The sequence below is a fragment of the Narcine bancroftii genome, chromosome 5, assembly GCF_036971445.1.
Source record: "Narcine bancroftii isolate sNarBan1 chromosome 5, sNarBan1.hap1, whole genome shotgun sequence".
Lineage (NCBI taxonomy): Eukaryota > Metazoa > Chordata > Chondrichthyes > Torpediniformes > Narcinidae > Narcine > Narcine bancroftii.
Window position 1 is genome coordinate 35767197 of NC_091473.1, and position 23851 is coordinate 35791047.

At 39.2% G+C, this 23851-nt stretch overlaps 1 protein-coding gene across 6 annotated transcripts in view; it reads right to left on the reverse strand.

Annotated features, from left to right (window-relative positions):
* slc25a26 (solute carrier family 25 member 26) overlaps positions 1-23851 on the reverse strand; it is a 289265-nt gene that overhangs the window by 53374 nt on the left and 212040 nt on the right. For all 6 annotated transcript variants that reach the window (XM_069937121.1, XM_069937116.1, XM_069937115.1 and 3 more), the window contains exon 6: positions 5975-6019. In XM_069937121.1, the coding sequence (XP_069793222.1) occupies positions 5975-6019 (45 nt within the window). The remainder of the gene's footprint in view (positions 1-5974; positions 6020-23851) is intronic.

Below are 23851 nucleotides of genomic sequence, written 5' to 3' on the forward strand. Positions count from 1 at the left end.
AAGGCTCCCATACTTGTTCGAATATTTCAATATTATTTCTTAAACTATATGTTATTTTTTCTAATGGAATACATTTATTCATTTCTATATACCATTGTTGTATTTACAAATTATCTTCCAATTTCCAGGTTGACATAATACATTTTTTTGCTACGGCTAGGGCTATCTTAACAAATCTTTTTTGTGCATCCTCCAAATCAATTCCAAATTCTTTGTTTTTTATGTTACTTAGGAGAAAGATCTCTGGATTCTTTGGTATATTGTTTTCTGTTATTTTATTTAATATCTGATTGAGATCATCCCAAAATTTTTCTACTCTCTCACATGTCCAGATTGCATGAATTGTTGTTCCCATTTCTTTTTTACATCGAAAACATCTATCAGATACTGTTGGGTCCCATTTATTTAACTTTTGCGGTGTAATGTATAGTCTGTGTAACCAATTATATTGTATCATACGTAGCCTCATATTTATTGTATTTCTCATCGTTCCAGAACATAATTTCTCCCATGTTTCCTTTTTTATCTTTATATTTAAATCTTGTTCCCATTTTTGTTTAGTTTTACCATTTGTTTCCTCATTCTCCTTTTCTTGCAGTTTAATATACATATTTGTTATAAATCTTTTGATTAACATTGTATCTGTAATCACATATTCAAGGTTACTTCCCTCTGGTAAACTAAAATTGCTTCCTAATTTATCTTTCAAGTAGAATCTTGATGATGCTTTATTTCACAAACATGACTAAGGTCTGATAATCTTATTCTGTGAACACTCAAAGTGGAAAGGATCAAATTAAAGTCCCCTGAAAGGGCTGTAGTGCACACATGAATCTCTGGAGCATTACATCTCTTAAGAATGGCCCAAACAGCAATTAATTCCGAGATTGTCACTGAGATATCCACAATTATACAAAGCAACTTTGTTGTCAGAAGTAATGGGAAGTAACTGGAGATTACACACTTTTGTTACACTCTCCATTTTGGGTTTCAAAATTCTTTTTTGAGTTCACCATGAGAGGGGTTCAATGAGAAATGCTTCTGGTCTTTTGAGCCAAATCAGCTTTATCAAACATAAATTTAATGCATGAAAACTACACAGCTATTCTGTGGTGAATATACGTCAGAGGAGTGTTTCCACTTGGGGAAAGTGCAAAAAATGCAGCTCATCAAATAATCACCAAAATATTTAACTGAGGAGGCAACAAACAAAATGCTGGAACTCAAGAGTGTCAGGCAGCATCCATGGAAGGAAATAGATAGTCAACATTTTTGGCTGAACCCCTTTATCAGGAATAGCATGAAATTTGCAGAAGCCTGAGTCAAAATATGGGGGGGTGGGGGGGATGCAGGTTCACAGGCAGGCAGGTGACTGGTGAAAACAGGCAAGATGGGCATGAAATGGGGAAAAAAATAAGTAAGGTGATATGATGAAGAGGAAGTGGGGTCGATGAACTGATAGGAGGAAGGAAGGGAAGGGGTGGGGAGCTTGGCTGAGGTGAATATTCATTGCATTGAAGGAAGGTATATGGAGGAGAAGAGTTCATTAATTTTGGAATGAGGTGAGGCAGTCATGAAGAATGAATGTCAGCAATGGGATACTTGGGCAAAATATCCTGCTTTTATTCAATTCAAAAGGAAGAATCATTTTCATTTCTTACTGTTTGTGTTTGGCATTGAGGGTGTTATATAGTCAGGATAATATGAACTATTTTGTAACCACAGAAAAATACACCTTTCTCACTATAGTAACTGTAAATCACCACTGTGGGGTGTATGGATATTGTGTGAGTTTGAACAGTTTCCTGAGATGGTGGAAGGCATCAGTAAGTAAAGTCTCTTTAGTTATTTGAATCTTGCATCTTTAAGTTATTTAAGAAGCCTCCCAAGTAACACAGAGACATAACATGGTGGGAGTGGTATAAGAGAATAAGAATAAAGCCAAACAACTGATTGTAAGTAACTGAAATACAAAGAGGAAGAGGGCAAAAAAAAATTATTGAAAAAAATGGCTGTAGCAACAGCAGTTCACCCAGAGATTGACTGGGAGCCCGAAGACAGTGTTAAATCTTTTAAGAAGTTTCAGCAGGAGTGCAATTTAGCATTCAAGAGCTATTTTAAAAATGCAACAGCAGAAGAGAAGGTCAGTTATATACTTCTCTGGACAGAGGAGCGAGGCCTTGACTTATTTAATAGCTGGGAGCTTACAGAGTTGGAGAAAAATGATCCAGAGCAGATATTTGCAAAGTTTGCTTCTCACCTTGAACCCGGGTCTAATCATAGAATTAAACACTATGAATTTCAAGGCTTAATGCAAGAGACTGATGAAACTGTTGATAACTTCTTCACAAGACTAAAAATTGATGCTGCAAAATGCAGATTTAAGGATATAGAATAAAGATTAGTTGATCAACTAATATGGGGAAGTGCCCATCCCACAGTGCAAAAGTCTCTTATAGGGAAGGATAGCTTGAAGCTGGCCAAAGCTATAGACACAGCCAGAGCCTTTGAAACCACGAGGACACAAATTAAATCCCTATCTCTGCAGACCCACCCACAGCAAAGAGAAGGAAGGGTCGATGCTATATAGAACACATCAGCAAAGTGAAAACCCACAAGACCTGCAGGAAATGCTGCAGAAAATAACCCTTTGACGACCGATTCAAATGCCCCACATACGGTTCTGAATGTGGAGCCTGTGGTAAAACAAATGACTGAGTGAAGATGTGCAAGTCTGGTATAAAGAAAACAATAATACCAGTGAATAAAAAAGACAAGAAGATCCACCACATAAAAGGAAACAACAATGATGACTCCGACACCCAGATATTAGACATAGAATCCATACACCTTCATGACGTGTGAGGTGAGAGATGAAAGGAGGAAGCGAGTTGTGCACAAGCATCCAAATACAGAGGACAATCCAGAACAAGCCTATGATATTTAACCTAAAGGTGACGCTGGATACTGAATCACAAAGCAACGTCCTTCCACTCAGACTCTACCACCAGATGTTCCCAGAGAACATCATAAAAAGGTATCCAAAAGATGGTGCATTGGAAACAACAAATGACACATTAACGACCTATGGTGGACCCATAGTCAAGCAGCTAGGGAGAGCCAAGATCAATGGCTGCCATAAGGGAAAGAATATCCTTTGTACATTCTATGTGGTAGATGCAGATGGACCAGCAATTCTAGGTCTGGATAGCTGCTGGGAGTTGCAGTTGATCTCTGTCATGTATGAGATCCAGACAAAGAAGATATCTAAAAGGATTGACAGAAACACACAACAAAAAGAGGACATGATTTCCACAAAAGGTCCTTCCAGGCCATGACACACAGAAGGAGCAGAATTGTTCACCGAGAATCAAGAGTAGTATTCAATAGTAGCCTGTTACTACTCTAAGTTTTCATTTGTCAAAAGGGTGAAAGACCTGAGAGCATCAACTATCACCTCAGAAATGAGAGTGCTCCTTGCTAAACAAGGAATACCTGAGAAAATAATACGTCAATTGAGCACGGTTCACGTCACATGAATTTGGAAAGCTGGCTGCAGAGTATGGGTTTGTTATCACTACTTCATCCCCCAAGGGTCATGAGTTCATTGAAAGACAAGTGCAAACTGTGAAACGCACACTAGTTAAGTGTCGTGAAACAAAAGAAGACCCATACCTAGCTCTTCTATCATTACGAGTGACAGCTTTAAGGGCTGACATGAAGTCCCCAGCTGAACTTCTAAATGGCAAGAGATATAAAACAACTCTGCCAAACAATATACACCCTCCAGAAGACCAGGAGGAAACCAGAAGATGACTGACACGCAAGAAGAAGGACACCAGCATTATAACAAACATGCACAACCATTGCCAGAACTCTTCAGAGGGCAGCATGTGCATATTCAAGAGCTGATGTTGAAAACATGGACCCCAGCAATGGTCATCAGAGAAACTGAGACACCAAGATCATACATTGTCAAGACACTCTGGCAATCTGCTGAGGAGGAACCAAATTCACATCCGGCCGACACAAGATGTGATGAAGCAGAAAGGTTTAATACTAGCGAAGCCTGCGACACCAATATCAAGTGAGATGTCAAGTGAAGATACTACAACCACTAATACCGAAACATCAACACAGCAGTTGTCAGGTGAAGCACAACAAGCTACATCATCTACATGTGTACCAGCAACAATGGTCGCAGCCAAATCCATTAGATGGCCAAGCAACATACTGCCACCAGTGCAATATCAATGAGCTATTTAAAAATAGTTGTGTAAATGTGTACAAGTTCAGTTATTTAAGTTGCATTGGAATGAAAGTGATAAAGAACATTAATTTTTTTCTTTTTCTTGAGAAGGAGGGATGTTATATAGTCATAATAATATGAACGATTTTGTAACCATGTAAGAATATTCCCTTCTCACTGTAGTAACTGTAGTGCACCACTGTGGGGGGGGTGTGTGTGAACAGTTTCCTGAGATGGTGGATGGCATCAGTAAGTAAAGTCTCTTCTATTATTTAAATCTTGCATCTCAAAGTTATTTAAGAAGCTTCCCAAGTGTAATGGAGGATTAAAACCATGTACCCAGATGCTTTTTGCTTATGTGGAACTGACGACACTGGGTCCACACACAGGTCACCTTACTTTCAGAACTAGCAGATGTAATTAAACTCAGCCATGGGGACTTATCTGAAGATACACTTTGTAATGGAATTCCACTGTGAGGCCCAGGGAAAGCAGTTGTCAAATGCAACACTCTGAAATGGACGAATTGGTCACAACCTGTCTTGCTCGAGAAGTTTTAATAAGTCTTTGTATCTACGAGATAAACCAGGAAATTATAACATCCTGGTTCCATAATAATTAATCTTCTAAATTGTAGAATGTAATGTTCAGTTTTGATTTTGACTGACAAATATTAGAAGGAGTAGGCGCATGATTAATTGTTTTTGGGGTATATAAGCCTGTGGTCCTGCTGCTGAAGTTTAGACTCTCCGAGGGGTGGGAACACCCCTTGTCAAGAAGGAAGAACAGCCAGAGTCCGAGCAACGTCCCGGTCGGGGGAGGTGGAGAAGCTGCTACCAGCGCCCTGACAACCTACTACAAGTGTGCAGTCGTTGCCTCGCTTCGGCAGTTGGGACCAGTCCAAGCGTTGATAAGTATAGTTGGGAAGGGCTTGCATATTGTAGTGTGAAATCAGCTTTTGAATTAGTAATAAACATTTGTATAAACTGAACTGCTCTCGGTGTGTGTGTCTATTTTCTTTTGGTAGCTCAAACATTGTGACCAATCTAAAATGAACAAAATGAGAGGTATAAGTTTACCCAAGACACCAAGTAACAGAGAGACATAACAGAGGGCAAATAGCATCAGGGTAATATTTATTGTGCATTGCCACTTATATCAAGAAAGTGGGAATGAGTGTTATAAATAACAGTTTACAGAGATTGCTTGGCCTGGTCTCCCTCGATTGGAAGAGGTTAAGGGATGGGGGTGTGACTGGGGTAAATAAAATTCTGAGGGATATAGACAGGGTGGACTGCAAGAAAATTTTCCCTTTAACAGCTGAAGATTGAACAAGAGGACATAGGTCTTGGGTAAGGGTGAAGAGATTCAGAGGGAAAATGAGGTGTTCTTCTTCTCCTAGAAAGAGGCAAGAGGGTGGAGATTGGGTTGTTGGCAACATTGAAGAAATCTAAGAGAGTAATTAATTGCTCATGCATAGAGGCCTGTGGAGCCTGTGCTAGGCAATGGGATTAACATGGAGGGTTGCACAACTTCATGTGGGTAAATAGAGATGAATGGCCTGTTTCCATGCTGGAAACATCCATCCACAACTCTCTATGATTTTATGAATCAAGTTATGCTTATATTTTCCATTTAGTTCCATCATGCAATGCTTTTGTCAGTAGCACATCAGCATTTTGTGAGAGGCAAATTGATTCACAATACAAACATACGTTAACCTACCTTCAGAAACTCCCACAGGGGAAACTGGACCAGAGAAAAGGGGATCTGAAACAATGAAACAAACTGGTCAGAACAGATTCCCATGAAACAAAATTGTCAGTAAGCACCATTGAAAGCATTCATTTTAAAAATGAAGCAGCACAAAACATGTTGGCTTACCTTATGACACTGAGATTACATGGATGAAAATCAGAGCTCGATAGATCTTGATGACATAATTCAGAATCTATTTTACTGCTGCATCTTTTGCACTCCTCCTGATGCAATATTTTAATTTCATGTTCTTTCAATAACACCCTTCCTTTTGTAGTACTGTCTTAGGAGGTGAGCAAAACTGAGGTGCTACAATGCCACTACTGACAGGTGAGTCCGGATGCATTACATCACTTACTTAAGCAGATTCCTTTAAAAATATGGACCTTGCAATAGTAAAGCAGCCATTCTCAATATTTTTGGGCCCTGGGCCACTTACGACTCTGCTCAAAGTTTATGAGCCACCCCCCCCCCCCCCCCCCCCCCCGTGAAGCAGTTGTTTAGTTGGTTCCTTCCATACTTCTCTCCCGCCAATTGCATAAAAAACATTAAAAATATTTTATGACTTCAGTCTATTGCTCCCTTAAAAGTGCTGTGGCCCCCGTTGAGAATGGCTGCAGAAGCGCATCTACATATGCTGAGATCTACATGTGCTGAGATCTACACAGACTTTTGTGCAGCAGATTGTTGAATCCATTGTTGTTAGGATGTAGAAATTATTTTCCATTAAGTTGGACTGACTACAAATCAAGTGCCCTATTTGCCATGACCTGTGCAATAAAGTTCATGAGCTATTGTTCACCATTGTTGGTTATTTTATATGTGAATTATTCTTTAAAACTTTCGAGCAATGGACTAGTCTCTGCAAGTCACCTATTCAACAAAGACTTGCTTCAATAAATTCTAAACACCACAACATTGAATGTCATATTGAGCAACTTTTCAGTAAAAACACAATGCAGAAAAACCTCAGCAGATGAAGCAGTGTCCTTGACAAAGCAAAGGTTAAAAATACATAACTGATGTTTCGGGCTTGAGCCCTTCATCAAGGTGTGGAAAAATGTTGGAAGTCATCTGAACAAAAGAGTGGGGGGGGGGGGGGGTTTGGTCGAAAAGTCAAGAGTTAGTAAATGGAGAAGGGAGGGAGGGGACAGCAGCAATCAAGGGGAGATGGGAAGGCTTGGTGAATAGAGAGGGAAGGGGAGGAGTGCTGGAAGGTGGGAGGGAGGTGGGAAGAGAAGAGAGCAGGTTAGATGAAACCGGGAAAGTCAAAATTAATGCCATCTGGCTGGAGTGTACCCAGATGGAAAAAACTCCAGTTTATAGGTGGTCTTGGTGGGATAGTACTCAAGGCCATGGACAGATCTGTGAATATGGGAGTATGATGCAGAATTGAAATGGTTAGCTATTGGGAGGTTTCTGTCACTGGTGCGGACGGACCAAAGGTACTCAGTGAAGTAATCTCTCAATTTGTTCCCAGTCTCTCGGATGTAGAGAAGGCCACAAAGGGAGCACTGGATGCAGTAAATCAATCTGCGGATACACAAATGAAGGGTTGCTTCACTTAAAAGGCCTGTTTGAGGCCCCAGACTGTGGTGAGGGAGGAGGTGTGGGCACAAGTGTGGCACTTCCTGCAGCCAACAGGAAAAGGTGCCGGGGGGATGATTGGTGGGGAAGGATGAGTGCATGAGGGAGTCATGGAGGGAGTAGTCTCTATGAAAGGCAGAGACGGGAAGATGTATCTGGTAATGGGATCCTGTTGTAAGTGTCAGAAATTCTGTTGGATAATGCATTGGATGCGGAGGCTAGTTGGATGATAGGTGAGGATAAGGGGATCTGTATTTGTGCGTATGGGGCAGGGGTAGGGAAGATGAGTGGGAAATGGAGGAGATGGGGGTGAGGGTTGAGTTGATGGTGATGGAGGGAAAGCCATGTTTGTGGAAGGAGGCAGGCATTTTGGAAGATTTGGACTGGAAGACCTCATCTTGGGAACAGAGAAATTGAGAGAAGAGACAAGAATCCTTGCTTGGGGACAGAGTATGAGGAAGTGTAGTCGAGGTAGCTGTGGGAGTTAGTGTCAATAGAAAAATTGTCTCCTGAGATGGAGACAGAGGGATCCAGGAAGAGGAGAGTGTTGTCAGAGATGGACCAGGTGTGTTTGAAATTGGGGTGGATGTTGGCCAAGAAGTGAATGAAGTTGACAAGCTCATCATGGGTGCATGAGATAGCCCGGATGTAGCCATCAATCTAGCGGAGGAAGAGTTGAGGGGTCTAGCTAGGATAGGCTTGCAGCATGGATTCTTCGCAAAGCCCACAAACATGCAGGTATAGCTGGGTCCTATGCAGATATGCATGGCTACTCGTTTGATTTGGAGAAGTGAGATGAATTAAAGGAGAAGTTATTTAGAGTGAGGATAAATTCTGTCTTACTCTGGTGGTGACGTAGAAGGTGACTGGTCAGATCTTTGGTCCAGAAAGAAGCAAAGTGCTTTAACACATTATGCATGGGGGTAAAGGTATAAAGGGATTGGAAATCCATTGTGAAGATGAGACAGTTCAGTTTGGGGAATCTGAAGTAATTGAAGAGATGGAGGGCATGTGAGGTATCACAGATGTAGGTGGGGAGGAATTGGACCAGGGGAGAAAATATAGAGTCAACATAAGATGAAACTAGTTTGGTGGGGCAAGAGCAGATGGAAACAATGGTCTACCTGGATGATTGGGTTTATGTATTTTGGATAGAAGATATAAGCGAGCAGTGCAAGGATTGGAGACAATGAGGTTGGCGACTGTGGGAGGGAGGTGACCAGAGGTGATGAGGTTGGATATGGTTTTGGAGACAGTGGTTTGATGAGCTATGGTGGGATCCTGTGGGAGGGGTAGGTCTGAGAACTGTCGTCTGGCCTCAGCAAGGTGAAGGTCAGTATGCCAGACCACAACAGCTCCACCCTTGTCTGCGGGTTTGATGGTGAGGTTGGGATTGTTGCGGAGAGAGTGGAGGGCAGAACATTTGGAGGGCAGAACATTTGGAGGAAGTAAGATTAGAATATGAGAGGGGAGTGGTGAAGTTGAGACTTTAGATGTCTCAGCAGCAGTTGGAAATAAAAAGGTCCAGAGTGGACAGCTGGCCAGGATGAGGTGTCCAGGAGGAGAAAGAAGGCTTAAAGCGGGAGAAGAGGTCTTGAGTGAGAGGGTGAAGAGTCTTGGTCATGGAAGTAGGCTCGGAGATGGAGGTGACAAAAGATGAGTTCAGCATGTGGCATGTGTGAATCTCATTAAGGGGCTTGAAGAGGGGGATAAATTTAAGTCCTCTACTGAGGACCCTGTGTTCTGCCTCAGAGAGAGGAAGGTCAGAGGATAGCAAAGACCAAGTAGGGGTCAGAGTGGGAATCGGTGTGGTGGAGGGTGTTAGGGGAAGATGGAGGGTTAGGGAGGTCAGAGGGTGGAGATGGAAGTTGGGGGAGTTTGGATGGGAGGGAAGTGGGGGGTTGGGGGAGGAGGGGAGGTTTTGGAAGGTCAAAGGGGGAAGTGGTGGGTGGGGGAGGTCAGGGGGGTAGGGGGAGATAACCAGAGAGGGGGGGTCTCAGGGTTAGGGTTTTGGGGAGAATGGAGGAGCTGAGGGTGGAGTAGGGAGAGGTGTAGGGGGATGGTGAAGGGTAAGGTGTTGTTAGGGGGATGAGAAAGTGGGATCCAGCAGAATGTTTTCACTATTGTTTTGATGGGCAATGGAATTAAGTCCCATTCACAAAGTTCAGAATATGACATGTAATATCAAAGAGCTGGCTATGCAATTAACATATTGATTCAATCTTAGGTGCATATTACCATTAATAAACCACGCACATATGTTCATGTCATCACAAACCATTGATTGAAATATTTGCAGCTTACTGCCAGTTATCATCTAATACCTCTTTTTAGACATGCATAACAGTGGTTGTGTCAATGGTGAAACTTCTAATCACAATTTGTATGTTTAAAACAAAAAGCTTTATCTATTCTATATTATCATTATTCTTGTGTGTGCAGAAACAATAAGGAAACACTGATCCTCTGGGGTTTATTAAGCAAAGAAATGCAGTTTCAGGGGAACACGAGGGGGAACTTTTTGGAACAAGCTACCAACAGAGGTGGTGGATGCTGTTTCCATTTCAACATTTAAGATTGGATAAAGACATGGAGAGAAGGTGATGGCCCAGGTGCAGGTCATGGGGGCCAGATGAAATAAATAGTTGGGAACAGACTAGATGGGCCAAAGGATCTGTTTCTGTGCTGTAGCATTCTAATTATGAGGTTTTGTCACAAAATGAACTCAAAACACTTCATAGTAGTTTCCCTTATCCTAGTTAAAATGTTTCCCAAACCTGCCGTCAGGATTAATAAATAAAAAGCTCTACTTTGATATTCAAGCAAAAGCAAGCTTGACAGACTACTGCCACAACAAATTTGTTATGAGTACAGACAGGAAGCAGTTGCAAGAAGAAATCAATGCTATTCCTGAACATCAAGTTGAAGGAAAAAAAATCAAATCTAAGGATGTTTGGCATCTTTGACAAAAAGCATTCTCTCCAACAGATAGCTTGACACCTTGCACAAAAAGGTCAGTCTCAGCATACTTTGCCAAATGCTTGCAAATCAAATGTGCTTGGAATAAGCTTTTATACCATTGGGCACATCATGGGATGTGTATAAAAAATCCAATTTGTGTAAAGCAAGGATGCACTTCTGAAATCAAGCAGCCTTGACCTTGAAGAAATTTGATAGTTGGCGATAAATAGGTAATTTCTACTCAGTTAAGAAAGCTGTCAAAGCAATTTTCTGGTTTGATTTTGGATCTTGGTTCTAAATTGGTACACACATATATTGTACCATTGGCAGCTTGACTTGATTTGATTCCCCAAGTTGTAGCTTCTGTCTTATTGGAAGCTAAGGTCACAAGATAAAGGAGCAGACGTAGGCCATTTGGCCCATCAAGTCTGCTCCATCAATCCACCCTGAGCTAAACTGTTCTCACATCGAGTTCCATATTCCTGCCTTTACCCATATCCCTCAATACCATGACTAATTAGATACCTGTCAATATCCTCAGTAAACTCCTTCAAAGATCGGGCCTTCACTGCTGTATGCAGCAACGAATTCCACAAATCCTTGCTTAATGGAATACATTTCCATTATGGTTAAATATTACTAATGCTAGACAGAAATTTGTAGATCCAAAGGATACCTTGGATATAAGTGTATTGAATGCAAAACTGATATGGCAAGTAGTACATTTGGAAAACAAGAACCATATTCCCTGTTCTTGTCTCACCTATCAGTGGAAATAACTTTGCTTCCTCTATCTTTTCTATCGCCTTCATAATTTTATATTTTTCTCCAGATCCACTCTCATTCTTTTGAAATCCAGACGACTCAATCCCTCCTCAAAGGCTGACCCCTCATCTTGTGAATCAACCTGGTTAACTTGCCCTGCACTGCCTCCAGAGCCAGTCTCTCTTTTCTCAAGTAAAGAGACCCAAACTGAACACAGTACTCCAATGTGGCCTCACCAATACCATGAACAGTTACAGTAGAACCTACCCGCTCTTAAATTCAATCCTAACAATGACAGCCAACTTTCGATGTACTTTCGTGATTACCTTTTGTACCTCCAAAGCAACCTGTTGCAGTTCACACAGAAGCATTCCAAGTCCCTCAGCACAACAGCATGCTCCAAATTTTAAATAATAACCCAATATTCTAATTTTCCTTCCAAAGTGAATTTCCTCGCATTTGTAAACTTTGTGTTCCGTGTGCCAGACATTTGCCCACTCACCGAACCGATCAATTTCTCTCTGCAGACTCTCTGCACAATTTTCTTTTCCACTCATGTTGGTGTCTTCAGCAAAACTAGGATACATTACACTCAGTCCCTTCTTCCAAAACATTAATGTACATCATAAATAGTTCCAGGCCCAGCACTGACCACTGTGGCACTCCACTCACCACTGAATGCTAACTGCAGAAATATCCATTTATCTCAACTCTTTGCCTTCATTCAGTTAGCCAATCCTTCATTCATTAACACTAACACCATACATCTTTTTCTTACGAATGTCTTTTGTGCAGCACCTTAATCAAAGTCCTTCTGTGCACATCCACCTGCTTGTAAGAAGTCCAGTATCTAATTCCAAATGTCACTCGCTTTGTAAGACAAAAGAAGATTTTAAACATAGCTTTTTGGAAATGTTCATAAAACTCCAGTAAATTTGTCAAAAATGAACTGCCCTTCCTGAATCTATGCTGCATCAGCCAACTGGAACAATTTCTATTCAGATATCTTGCTATTTCTTCCCTAATGGGGGTTTCAAGCATTCTCCTGACTACACATGTTAAGCTAACTGGCCTATAGTTCTGCCTTTTGCTACATTTTTTTTTTAACAGTATTGTGATTTTTGCAGTCTTCCAGTCCACCCAAACTTGCAGAGTCCAGAGAATTTTGGTAAATGATCACAAACATGTCTACTATAACTTCCACTATTTCTTTCAGTGCCCGAGGATGCATTCCATCCGGAACAGGGGACTTATCTACCTTTAGGCCCATTAGGTTGCTCAGCACTAACCCTTTAGTGACAATAATTGTTTCAACATCCTCATCAATAACATTTCTCTTCAGCACATCAGAAATGTACTCGTCTGTGAAAACCAACACAAAATAGTTGTTGCAAAATAAGTTAAGTATGCTGGAGGACAAATAGCTCACGAAGAATGAAATGAGGTCTACATGGCAGCTTGTTCAGTTCAATGAAAGACCATCAAAATAAATTATCAAGTCTTTTCTCTCCGCTGATGATGGCTACTTAAACATGAGATAACCTTGATTAGTATATATATATATATAGTTTCAGTATCCGTATTATGAGGATATAATTGTATAAGGGTGAATGTGCAAAAGATTTGTAAGGATGAAACCAGAACTTTGAGGTTATCTATCAGGAAAGACTGAATATAGTGATGTTTTCTTCATAAAAGAATGATATGAAAATGGAAATTTCTATACTACACTGAAGATGTTTTTGTTTGCTTTGGAGATGAGAACTAAGGATCATAAATAAAATAGTCAATAATAGATCCAAAAGGGAAATCTATTTGTCTATGCTGCTGTGGGAGAATGAGGAACCTTCTGTCACTTGTTGAGGCAAATGATATAAATCTATGAGGGGAAGTTGAATAAATATAGGAGGGTGAATGAAACTCAGGAATATGTTGATGAGATTAAATGAAGAGTGTGAGAGAAACATGGTGAAAAAGCCTGCATAATTTGTGAAGTCAAATAGTCTTTGCTTTCAAAACATTCTGTGCAGGGTGGAAATTAGCTACAACAGGCTCATGGCATTACTTGCCTCAAGTTGAGGGAGCAGCAGTAGACAAAAGGAAGAGGCAGGATGAGGAAAGGGAAGGGCACTGGAATCAAATCATGTCATTTGTTTGACCTACGTTACATCAACAGGTTGATTTTCAAAACCTTTTAATTTCCTTTACTAAAAATAGCACTGAATGCTCAATATATTAGAATAAAGGGATGGGTCTAATGCAAATCTTTTACTTTTTCAGTACATGCTGTAACTCCTCTAATATTCCACCCAAAACTGGTCAAAAGCTCATTGTTGAAAGGAATTTGAAAGATTCCTTTGGCAGCAATACTCACACAATTGAAAGAGCAAGTTAAATTCCTCAAAAAAGGGGAAAGATAATGTTACAATATCTCACAAAGTCAGTTAGTATCTTGATCAACATACTTATTCTGATTAGAAATTTGAAAGCTTGAAATAATCTTGTGCAGTTACAACATAAATCGGTTCTATTTTAAGAGAACTGCCTTTGGAGTCATACGGAAAACCAGGATCTTTTGTGTTTTATTGCACAAATCAGAACAATCATTTGAATTTGAGCTCGCCAGCAGTAATTTAGTGTCACCTATACAATTTCAACAGTTCAGCTCAAAGTAGATTGACTGCGCAGACAAACTTAGATTTTCATTCTTCAGGCCAAATGCAGCTGTGCAAAAAAGTCACATGTCTCTGCTCATCTGATGCCTTTCATTATGGAAACAAAATACCTCCCACCAGACACCATTTTCTTTATCCTTTCTGTAATCTCTCAAAAGGAAAAGATTGTCGACCGCAAACTACTGGGATTACTGCTCACAAGTTGGTTTCTCAAATATTCATAAAATTTGCTCAGGATCAATTATCATGAAATTGATTTTTGCACAACTTCTATTTCAGATCAAATATTCAAGGTGTGGGAAATATTGTCACAAATTTTTATCTTAGCACCACGTGGTTTACGAAGTTTGAGTACAGCTGTTACGACGTAAATATCGAAACCTTATAACGATGTGAGATAATTAGTGTACACTTTGAACATTTCTATCAAACTCCATAGTTTCTCTAGGGAAGGCAACTTTTCTTTAATGCAAACACTTTAAATTAACTTTCTGCATTTTCAACATGCAATGTGACACAAAGCATATTAATTTTCAAATATTCAAACAAACATTATCACTATAGCACAGAAACAAGCCCCTTTGGCCTTTCTAGTCTGTGCCAACCATTTTTTTGTGTCTCGTCCACTGACCTGCACTATTTTTTTTTGCCTAGACCCACTGACCTGCATCCAGTCCTTCATACCTCTCCCATCCATGTACCTGTCCAAATTCTTCTTAAATGTTACAATTGAGCCTGCATTCATCACTTCATCTGGCAGTCTGTTCCACACTCCCACCACTCTCTGTGTGAAGAAGTTTCCCCCTTGTGTTCCCCCTAAACTTTTCCCCTTTTACTCTTAACCCACGTAAGTATTGTAGAACAAAAGTGTGAATATGCTAACCCAGAGCTGGTTTTCTGAAATATGGGACTGTTTCCCTTTCCGGAAATATGTTGGGTAATGGCAAATATATTGTTAGCATCTGTTATGTCTCTGATCAGTTGAAGTCTCAGTTTGCGTGAAACAATTACTGCACACACAATTTCTAACTACAGTTTAAGCTTTATGTTCCTGAGAATAAAGCATTTTAACACATATATACTCTTTGTTTCAAAAATTCTTAGTAGATTCATTTAACAAGCTGGGAACTACAGGTCAATGAGTCTGACCAGCCACACACAAATACAACAGGTTCGTAGTGAGTTATTGAACCAATTTAATTGGTTCAATACATTTTCCTGATAATTTAGGTTATAAATATCCGGGAGAGGAACAAAAAAACTGCCTTTAGGTTTATTTACTTGTTTCTAGTTGATTTTCACAGAGAGTGATCATTATTTGGAATGATCTGTCAGAGGAAGTGGTAGAGGATACAGGTACATTTATACAGTTAAAAGACATTCAGACAGATCCATGGATAGGAGTAATTTAGAGCAGCTATTCTCAGCAGGGGCCATGCACCCCTTCTGGGGACCACAGGACATTTAAAGGGCGACCACAGACTGAAATCATAATTTTTTTAAAAGTATTTTTATGTTGCTGGTAGACGTACGGAAGAAACCAACTAAACTTTACTGCTTCACAGGGGAGGGGGTCCATCAACTTTGAGCAGAGTCGAAAGGGGACCAGAGCCAAAAAAACAATTGAGAATGGTTGATTTAGAGGGATGTGGGCCAAATGTGGGCAAAGGAAACTACTTTGGGTGGAAACTAACTTAGGCAGAAGTTGGGAACTAGGTCCTGTTTCTGTACTGCAAAACTCCATGATTCTAAGTCAATGTAAGTGCAGGCCTGGATTTTGTTTGAGAAATAATGGTGAGACTAATGCTCAATATCATATATTTGGAATATTAAATGGCAATTTCTGTTGACTGAAGAGTGAAAAACAATAGAACAAAGGAAATTGGAATTATATAGTCATGTTAAAGAAAAAGTTAAATGCATGGCATGAGATGCATGAAACAGAAATTAAGCAGATAGAACCAATTGAAGGAAGATTGGACAAACTTAAGTGGGGAAGAAGCTCAGGTATAAACTAACTCTGAAATGAGTTTCTGGACCATGAGTTCTTTGCAAGAAATAGAATTTTAATTCAGACTGACATTATTGATCAATCAAATCACAAATTTGATTTTTTCGAAGGTACAACAATGCTTGAATGCCTCATTAAAGGGGTGAGCACCTGTTAAAAGGCAGTTTTCCTAAACTGAAATGAATATAGATATCACCCTGTAAACATGTTGCTATAAACTTTGGAGTGCTCCTGATATTTGCTGTTGGTCTCTCTCCCAGTCCTCACACACTTTTGGTGTGGCTGTCATTGCGATCAAAATCATCTGGAAGTTATAGGTTAAGTTTTCCAATTTTAAGCCAACTTGCATTTGAAAGTTCAATCTGAATCCAAAAGCAGGCCAGGTTAATTTCTACCCTTAACTTTTAAAAGCAAAAGCTGACTGATTTCTTCGACCGTATGAACAGGAATGATTTGGATTAGAATGCTACCGACATCGAAAGAAACACTGCATTTTCTCTTCAGCACAAAACTTAAGAGTGCAGTGTACTCTTGTAATATGGTTTGAATGGTGCCAGTAAATTAAAAATAACAGCAGAAATGAGCCAGCTATTATCTTCATGGCATTTTTTTCAGAGCGACTTTAGAAGTCTCAATTTAAAATAAGAACCAAATCCTTTAGTTGCTCTGCTTGGAACTCTTGTAGAAGATGATATTTTACCTCAATTAAATGTCGCCTTCTATTCTTTACTTTGTTTCTGGTCAGACATGCTATTTTGATTAAGTGGAAAGGTAATACCCCATCTATTTATGCACAATGTATAAGGGACGTAATGTCCTGTTTAAATTTGGAAAAAATTAGATATGCAATTAATGATTCAAACATTAGGTTCCATATGTTATGGGGCCCTTTCATGGACTATTACCATAATCTCTAGGTTCAGTGCTACTACAGAATTTTAGCAACGTGTTGTCCTACTTCAGAGTGAACTACTTTGTTTCATTAATATTAATTTTCAACCTTGTTTAGGGCTAGGGGTTTTGACAAATTTAAATTTGTAATGTCCATTCTTTATTGTTATGGTTCTGCTTTGGGAATTCATATGTATGATTATTCTCACAGTCCTTTCTTTTTCTGCAGCACATTCCATAATTGTTTAAACTTAGTATTACTGAAAAAAAAGAATAAAAATATTTAAATAAAAGTGCTATCTGCAAATAAAAACTTTTAATTCAACAGGTTTTTCACTAAAACTAAAGAAAAAAATTACTCTTTTTGTGTTAAAACCAACAAAAAAATCTGTTATTAGTGCAGGGTACCAACAGACTGCATAAAGCAACTCAAGAATTGAAGCAATGCCAAGCTGTACATCAGGTATCAACATCAAAATAATCAAGGTACTGAAAAAATCATCATCTGTTCAATGATTTTGAAATTACATTTCACTTTTTAAACATGAGGAAAATCTCTAAGCACTTTATGAATGCAAAAAAAAACATAATTATGGGAAGTAACTCAATGCAGTCAAAATGAAAAAAAAAGAAAAACTTAGAGCACATCAGCTTCATTATCAAGTTACATAGGAGGAGTTCATTTAGCCTCTTCAGTATCTTCCACTCTTTCAACTAATCACAAAACATCTTTATTTTCTTGCTTACAAGATGTTGCATCAGTCCTTTTCAGAGGTGTTTTGAGCCCTATATTTAAGGAAGGATGTGAAGGCATTCAAGAGGGTCCAGAGGAGGTTGATGAGAATGATCCCTGGGATGGCAGGGTTAATACATGTTTGATGGTTCTGGGTCTGTACTCGCTGGTGTTTAGAAGGACGAGGGCTGGGGTGAGGGATCTCATTGACACCTATTGAAAGGGCTGGATTGGATTGTGAGAAGATGCTTTCAGGAATGGGAAAATCTCAGACCAGAGGGCACAGTCTTAAAATAAAAGGACAAGCCTTTAGAATAGGGATGAGAAGAAATATCTTTAGCTAAAGGGTGGGGAATCTGTGGAATTTCTTGCTACAGATGGCTGTGGAGGCTTTTATGGGTTATTTAAAGCAGGGGTTGATAGATTTTTGTATCGTAAGCGTGGCAAAGGTTATGGAATAAAGGCAGGAGAATGGGGTTGAAAGGAAAAAAATATATCAGTTGTGATTTGAATGGCAGAGCAGATTCGATGGGCCAAATGGCCTAATTCTGTTTCTTTGTCTGATAAAAATGAGAAGATTAAAGTAGAGAGTGCTTGACCAAGCTACACCTGACCATTAATATATCAATGTCTAGACCGCAAGATTCATCCCTATTTTGTGACCAATATTTTTAACAAATATCCTTCAGGAAATATTCTAGTTTTATATCACAGATTTAAAGATGATTCTTATTCAAAGATACATTTGCTTTTTGAAAAAAAGCTGCAAGGCGATGATACATTTTTTAAAACTTCATTGTAAAATACATAGTGCAAAACAAAATGAAGTAGGGTAAAGGTATCACCTTCATGACTCTTACATGTGCACATCTATTTCTATTATGCGGAAGTCAGCAAAGAAGAACGCTAGTGATAAAGGGGAACTTTATTTGCAACTGTTGCTCAGTATTCCGTCTTCAAAAATTACTAACACTCAAAGTTAAAAGGTTCACATTTATTGTCAGAGTACATACATGACATCACATACAACCCTGAGATTCTTTTCCTGTGGGCCAGGCAGAATTTCTATTTTTCGGTAACTGTAAATCACACTCAAGGAAAAAAAGATACATGTACAAAAGAGAGAAGTGTAAACAAAGAAATACAAACAAACTGTGTGCAAAACAGAAAAAATAATCAGTAATAAATAATGTGGAAAGTAAGAGTCCTTAATGAGTCTGAGTTTGTGGTTGAGGAGTCTGATGGTGGAGGGGTAGCAACTGTTCCTGAACCTGGTGATATGAATCTTGTATCACCTGCTCCTCCTTCCTGATGGCAGAAGAAAGCACAGGGCATGTCTTTGATGATTGTTGCTGCTCTGTCGGCATCGTCCCATGTAGAATTTTTTGATGGTGGGGAGAATTTTGCCTGTGACACACTGGGGTGTGCCCATTACCTTTTGCAGGGCTTTCTGCTTAGAGATATTGGTGCCCCCATACCAGATCGTGACGCAGTCGATCAGTACACTTTCCACTACACATCCGTAGAAGTTTGGCAAGGTTTCCTACGTCATATCGAACCTTTGAAACTCCTGAGGAAGCAGAGGTGTTGATGTGTTATCTTCACAATGACATTAGCATGTAGTGTCCAGGCAAAGGTTCTCTGAGATAGTGACTCCCAGAAATTTAAATTCAGTTACCCTCTCTGATGCCCCAGTAATCATAGATTATACACCTTTGCTTTTCCCTTCCTAAAGTCCACAATCAGCTCCTTGGTGTTGCTGACATTGAGTGATGTTATAAAATGAAACCAGAAAACATTTGAATCAATTGGCTTTCAAGTGGTTCAAAAGCTTAATCACAATTAAGCATCTAAACATAAATTAAGGCAGCTTTAAATTTTCCTGATATACTCAGGTCAATAAATTTGCTGATTATATCCTCTGATAACAGACCCTCTTGTTGCAAGGGTAGAGCAGGAATTTGTATTATTTTTTTGTACTGTGGTATTTCCTTATTACCACACCAGAGGGTCAGCCTAAGTTTTTTTTGTGTGTTTATTTTCTGACTGGATCACAACCAACCAGTCTTCTCAATCCGGCACAACAACCTTTTAATGAATCCTAGTTTTTAAAAAAAAACTGCAATCAGCAAGTCTGAAATAAACACAGAAAGTACTGTAGAGACAGAAAACAGAATTAATGTTTCAGATTTAATGCCTCATTACTTGATTGTTGAGGTGCTGAGCCACACACTCCATGACAGGTTGTTATCTCCAGAAATTGAGCTGCACACAAATGTTGTACATCAAACAATTTTAACTTATTACAATGTATAATTTTCAAATCATCTTCCAAGTGAAACTTCCAAGTGAAAGTGGACTCGTTTTAATTTGAGCTTGAGCATGCAGCCAAAAAATTCAAATCATTTGCCCCTTTCACACTTGCAAGTGATCCCAGGAATCAATGGCAAATCGACCTTTAAAGCGAAAGCAAAATTAGTTCAACGCCAGTGTCAAATGGCATCATCTCATGCCGGGAATAGATTGCCTCAGCTTCCTAGTACAATCCCCAGCGCCTGCAGACGTCAGTGTGGCAATCATGCAAGTGTGAAACGGGCAATGATGTTATGGGATTGAAAGTACCCAAGTTTTTGCGTGAGTGCAAGAATGTGAAGGATAAAGATTAAAATGAAGATATAAATTTTTTCATGGGAAAGTCTCAGTGGGAGAGAGAGAGAGAGGAAATAAATAGCAAGAGTGGACGATTTTTAAATAGTGTTTGAAAGTCGTCAGAATGCCGCGCCACAAAGAAACCCCTCCATGAATGCTCTGTGCATGCAGACGTACATACAGCCCTTTCTCTGTTGTACGGAATTCTGGGAGGGCAGGTCTGTCATTGCTTTTTCCCATGCTTTATAAATGATACGTGGTAGCACTTCAAACTTTCCCACGTTGTATAAATTGTTCACTAAAGCATTACAAACTTTCCCACGCTGTATAAATTGTACACTAAAGTGCTACCAACTTTCCCATCCAGTTTAAAAATTGTCTGCTATTGCTATTTATTGCTAGCACTTTCTCACAGTCCCTTATAAAGGTATATATAGGTTGGCACAACAACTGATGCTGAAGTGGGTCATACTGTGCTGTACATAAAGCTTAATTATGTTATAATTAGGCATGATTAATTTTGTTCAAATATAAGATCATAAGACATTGATCAGGATTTAGGGCAGGTCCACCACTCGATGTGTCATGATGTCACTGGTAGAAGGTAGAACAGTTCTAACCCCGGGGATGGCTCCTTGCAAGTTTGAAAGCATTCAGCGACCCAGTTAGGAGTGGTCAAGTGCGAAAAATCAAACCTCCATTCCTATCCCAATTTAGTGGGAGGCAAGTGTGAAAAGGACTAAATATTAAACTTTAAATCCTTCAATCAGAATTTTTTTTTAAAAAAGAAACTTGAAGTTGAAACTTGCATTTGGCAGATATTTCATTACAATTAGGAGAGATACAATTTAAATAATTACAGCCACTCGGCTGAGATTATATCTCACTGCGAGTCTTAAATTCTGCAGGTTACTGTAATATTGGGTGAACCTGAAGTGTAAAATGAACAAGTAAATTGGACAATAGTTGTGTTTTGCAAAAGAACCTCTAGTTAGATGGAATAACTCAGATGAACTTGAATTTTAAAATCAGTAGGTCACTTCCAGTAGGTGAAGATTTGGTAAGTCAACTTAAAACATGCAATTACTTACCACAAACATAGCTCAACCAATTCCAGTTGAAGACTGTAACTCAACACTGGGAATGAACTCAGCAAACAATTCCACCTGCCAGCTGTAAATCTTATAACCCTCCCTACATACCATCACCACTGTTGTGTTACAGAAACTGCAATGACTTGTCAATAAGCATGTCAAAACAGTATCATAAAGCTCCAGTATATTTCTCCAAAACTGGCAAGAGAACAAAATAGATATGAGTGAAAGGCAATTATATTTTGCACAAATTAGGGTAAGCAATTAGTACTTGGCCCAATATCATGGCTCCTTTCCAGAATAATAATCCTTACAATGAGAAGAAACTCTCAAGAAATATTAAATTATCTACACATTGTGCATTTGTTGTTAAACTGCTAATTTTTTTTGGAAGAACAATAGGAAAAGAACATTTTAAAAAAGCAGCACAATGCTCCACTGTTACTTTCAGCAGATTTGTCACCAAAGAATAAGGATGAAACAATCTGGTTTCCCATCATATTACATAATTTGGTGGGAATTAATAGTTTCTCTTAATGAGAAAACAAGTATGAGCAATTACCCTGTCAGTGTTTAGGTATTTGCAAACATCTGTTTGGTTTATGCTTTTCTCTGGTCAGTGGCAGACAGCAGAAAATTATGAAAAATAATATTAATTAGCAAAATCAAGCTTATGAGCCTGGGTATGTGCGTGCACGTGTACGTTTGTGTGCATGCGTGTGCGTGTTTGTCTGTCAACATGACTTGACAGCCTAATGTCATATTCTTCTTCACTATTCCCCCAAACATGTAAAATATTAAAACTGTATTATCAATGGAATCTATCTATATTGCTTCAATAATAGAAATCCACCTTCTTGTTTCCTGTTAGCCATTGAAGTTAAATTTAGCAAAGCAACATTTGATTGACACTGGTTCAGTAATTGACAATTCCAAATGTTTAAAGGAGTAACAAACAATTGCAATTGTAAATTTAAGAAAGAGTTGGATAAGTATATGGATGGGAGGGGGATGGAGGGATATGGGCAGAGCGCTGGAAAGTGGGATAAGAGGAGGGTACTTGGATCAGTGCAGACTAGAAGGGCCAAATTGGCCTGTTTCTGTGCTGTAATTGTTATATGGTAAAAGGGCATTTCACAGCATTTAAAATCATGCAATGGCATGTACTTTTTATTTTGAAATTAACACCTGTTAACAGTTAGAAATGTTCAATGATCAAGGCCTTAATTTGTGAGGCAAATTTTACTTATCAAACACCTAAAAGGCAGATGGTAAGAATCAGAATTTATTGTCATGAGCAAGTCATGAAATTCAGTGCTTTTGTGTCAGCATTCATATTATAACCATCTTACAAATTTACTATAAAAAATAGTGCTCGCAAAGTAAGCCAGTGTCTTTGGTTCATTGATTATTCAGGAATCTGATGGCAGTGGGAAAGTACAGTTTTAAAAAAAAATCTGGCATCATCTTTTGCCGGTGTGAGATCCACTTCAGAGTCTGATAACATCAGGAAGGAAACTGTTCTCAAATCTGGAGCTTCAATGCCAGGTTCTGGAGAGGACAGCTGATGTGACTGCCAGGATGTCAAGAGGGTTATAGAATGCAATGAAGCCAATGAATGCAGAAACATGGTTGGAGATCAATGCTATTTTAACTGTAAACTCATTATTCAGGCACAATCCAGCAAAATCTTTCATGATCAGCAGCATATTCTTTGGAATCCCTCTCTGGAAATTGCAAGCTTTTAACACATGGGCTAAAAACACACACACAAAAACAAATGACTAGTTTATAGTTGCACTGAACAAAAATTGTGCGACAGAAAAATTCATACTGCAATCTCATGTGACCACAGATCCACTGCGATGTAGATTAAAATCACAGAGGTCTTTATATTCCACTTTAGTTTCTGATTTCTATGGCTAGGACGAGTTGGCCAATGCTCGGATACTTCAGCTGGCATATTGTCAGTGCCTGCAGTATCCTTGCACTGGGGAGGAAGATAATGTGATCGACTATTCTTATACATCTTAAACAGGTAAGAGGGATTTGTTTTTAATTTGCTGATAGGATGTGGGCAGTTTGGCAAATCTAGTATTTCACAATGGTCCAAAAGAAGCTTCCTCAACCACTTTCTTGATGTGACATTGCTGGTACGTAAGGAGTTAAGACCATAAGAGAGAGGGGCAGAAATAGGCTATTCAGCTCATTGAGTCTGCCCCACCAATTAATCACAAGTTGATCCATTTTCCCACTCAGCCCATGCTCAGCCTTCTCCCTATAACCTTTGATGCCCCAGCTAATCAAGAACCTATCAATTTCTGTCTTAAATACACCCAATGACTTGACCTCCACAACCACCTGTGGCCACAAATTCCATAGATTTACTACCCTATAGCTGAAAAAAAAATAATTTAATAACCTTTTCATTCTCAGAATCATCCTCAAGAATCTCCTTTGAACCTTTTCCAATGTAAG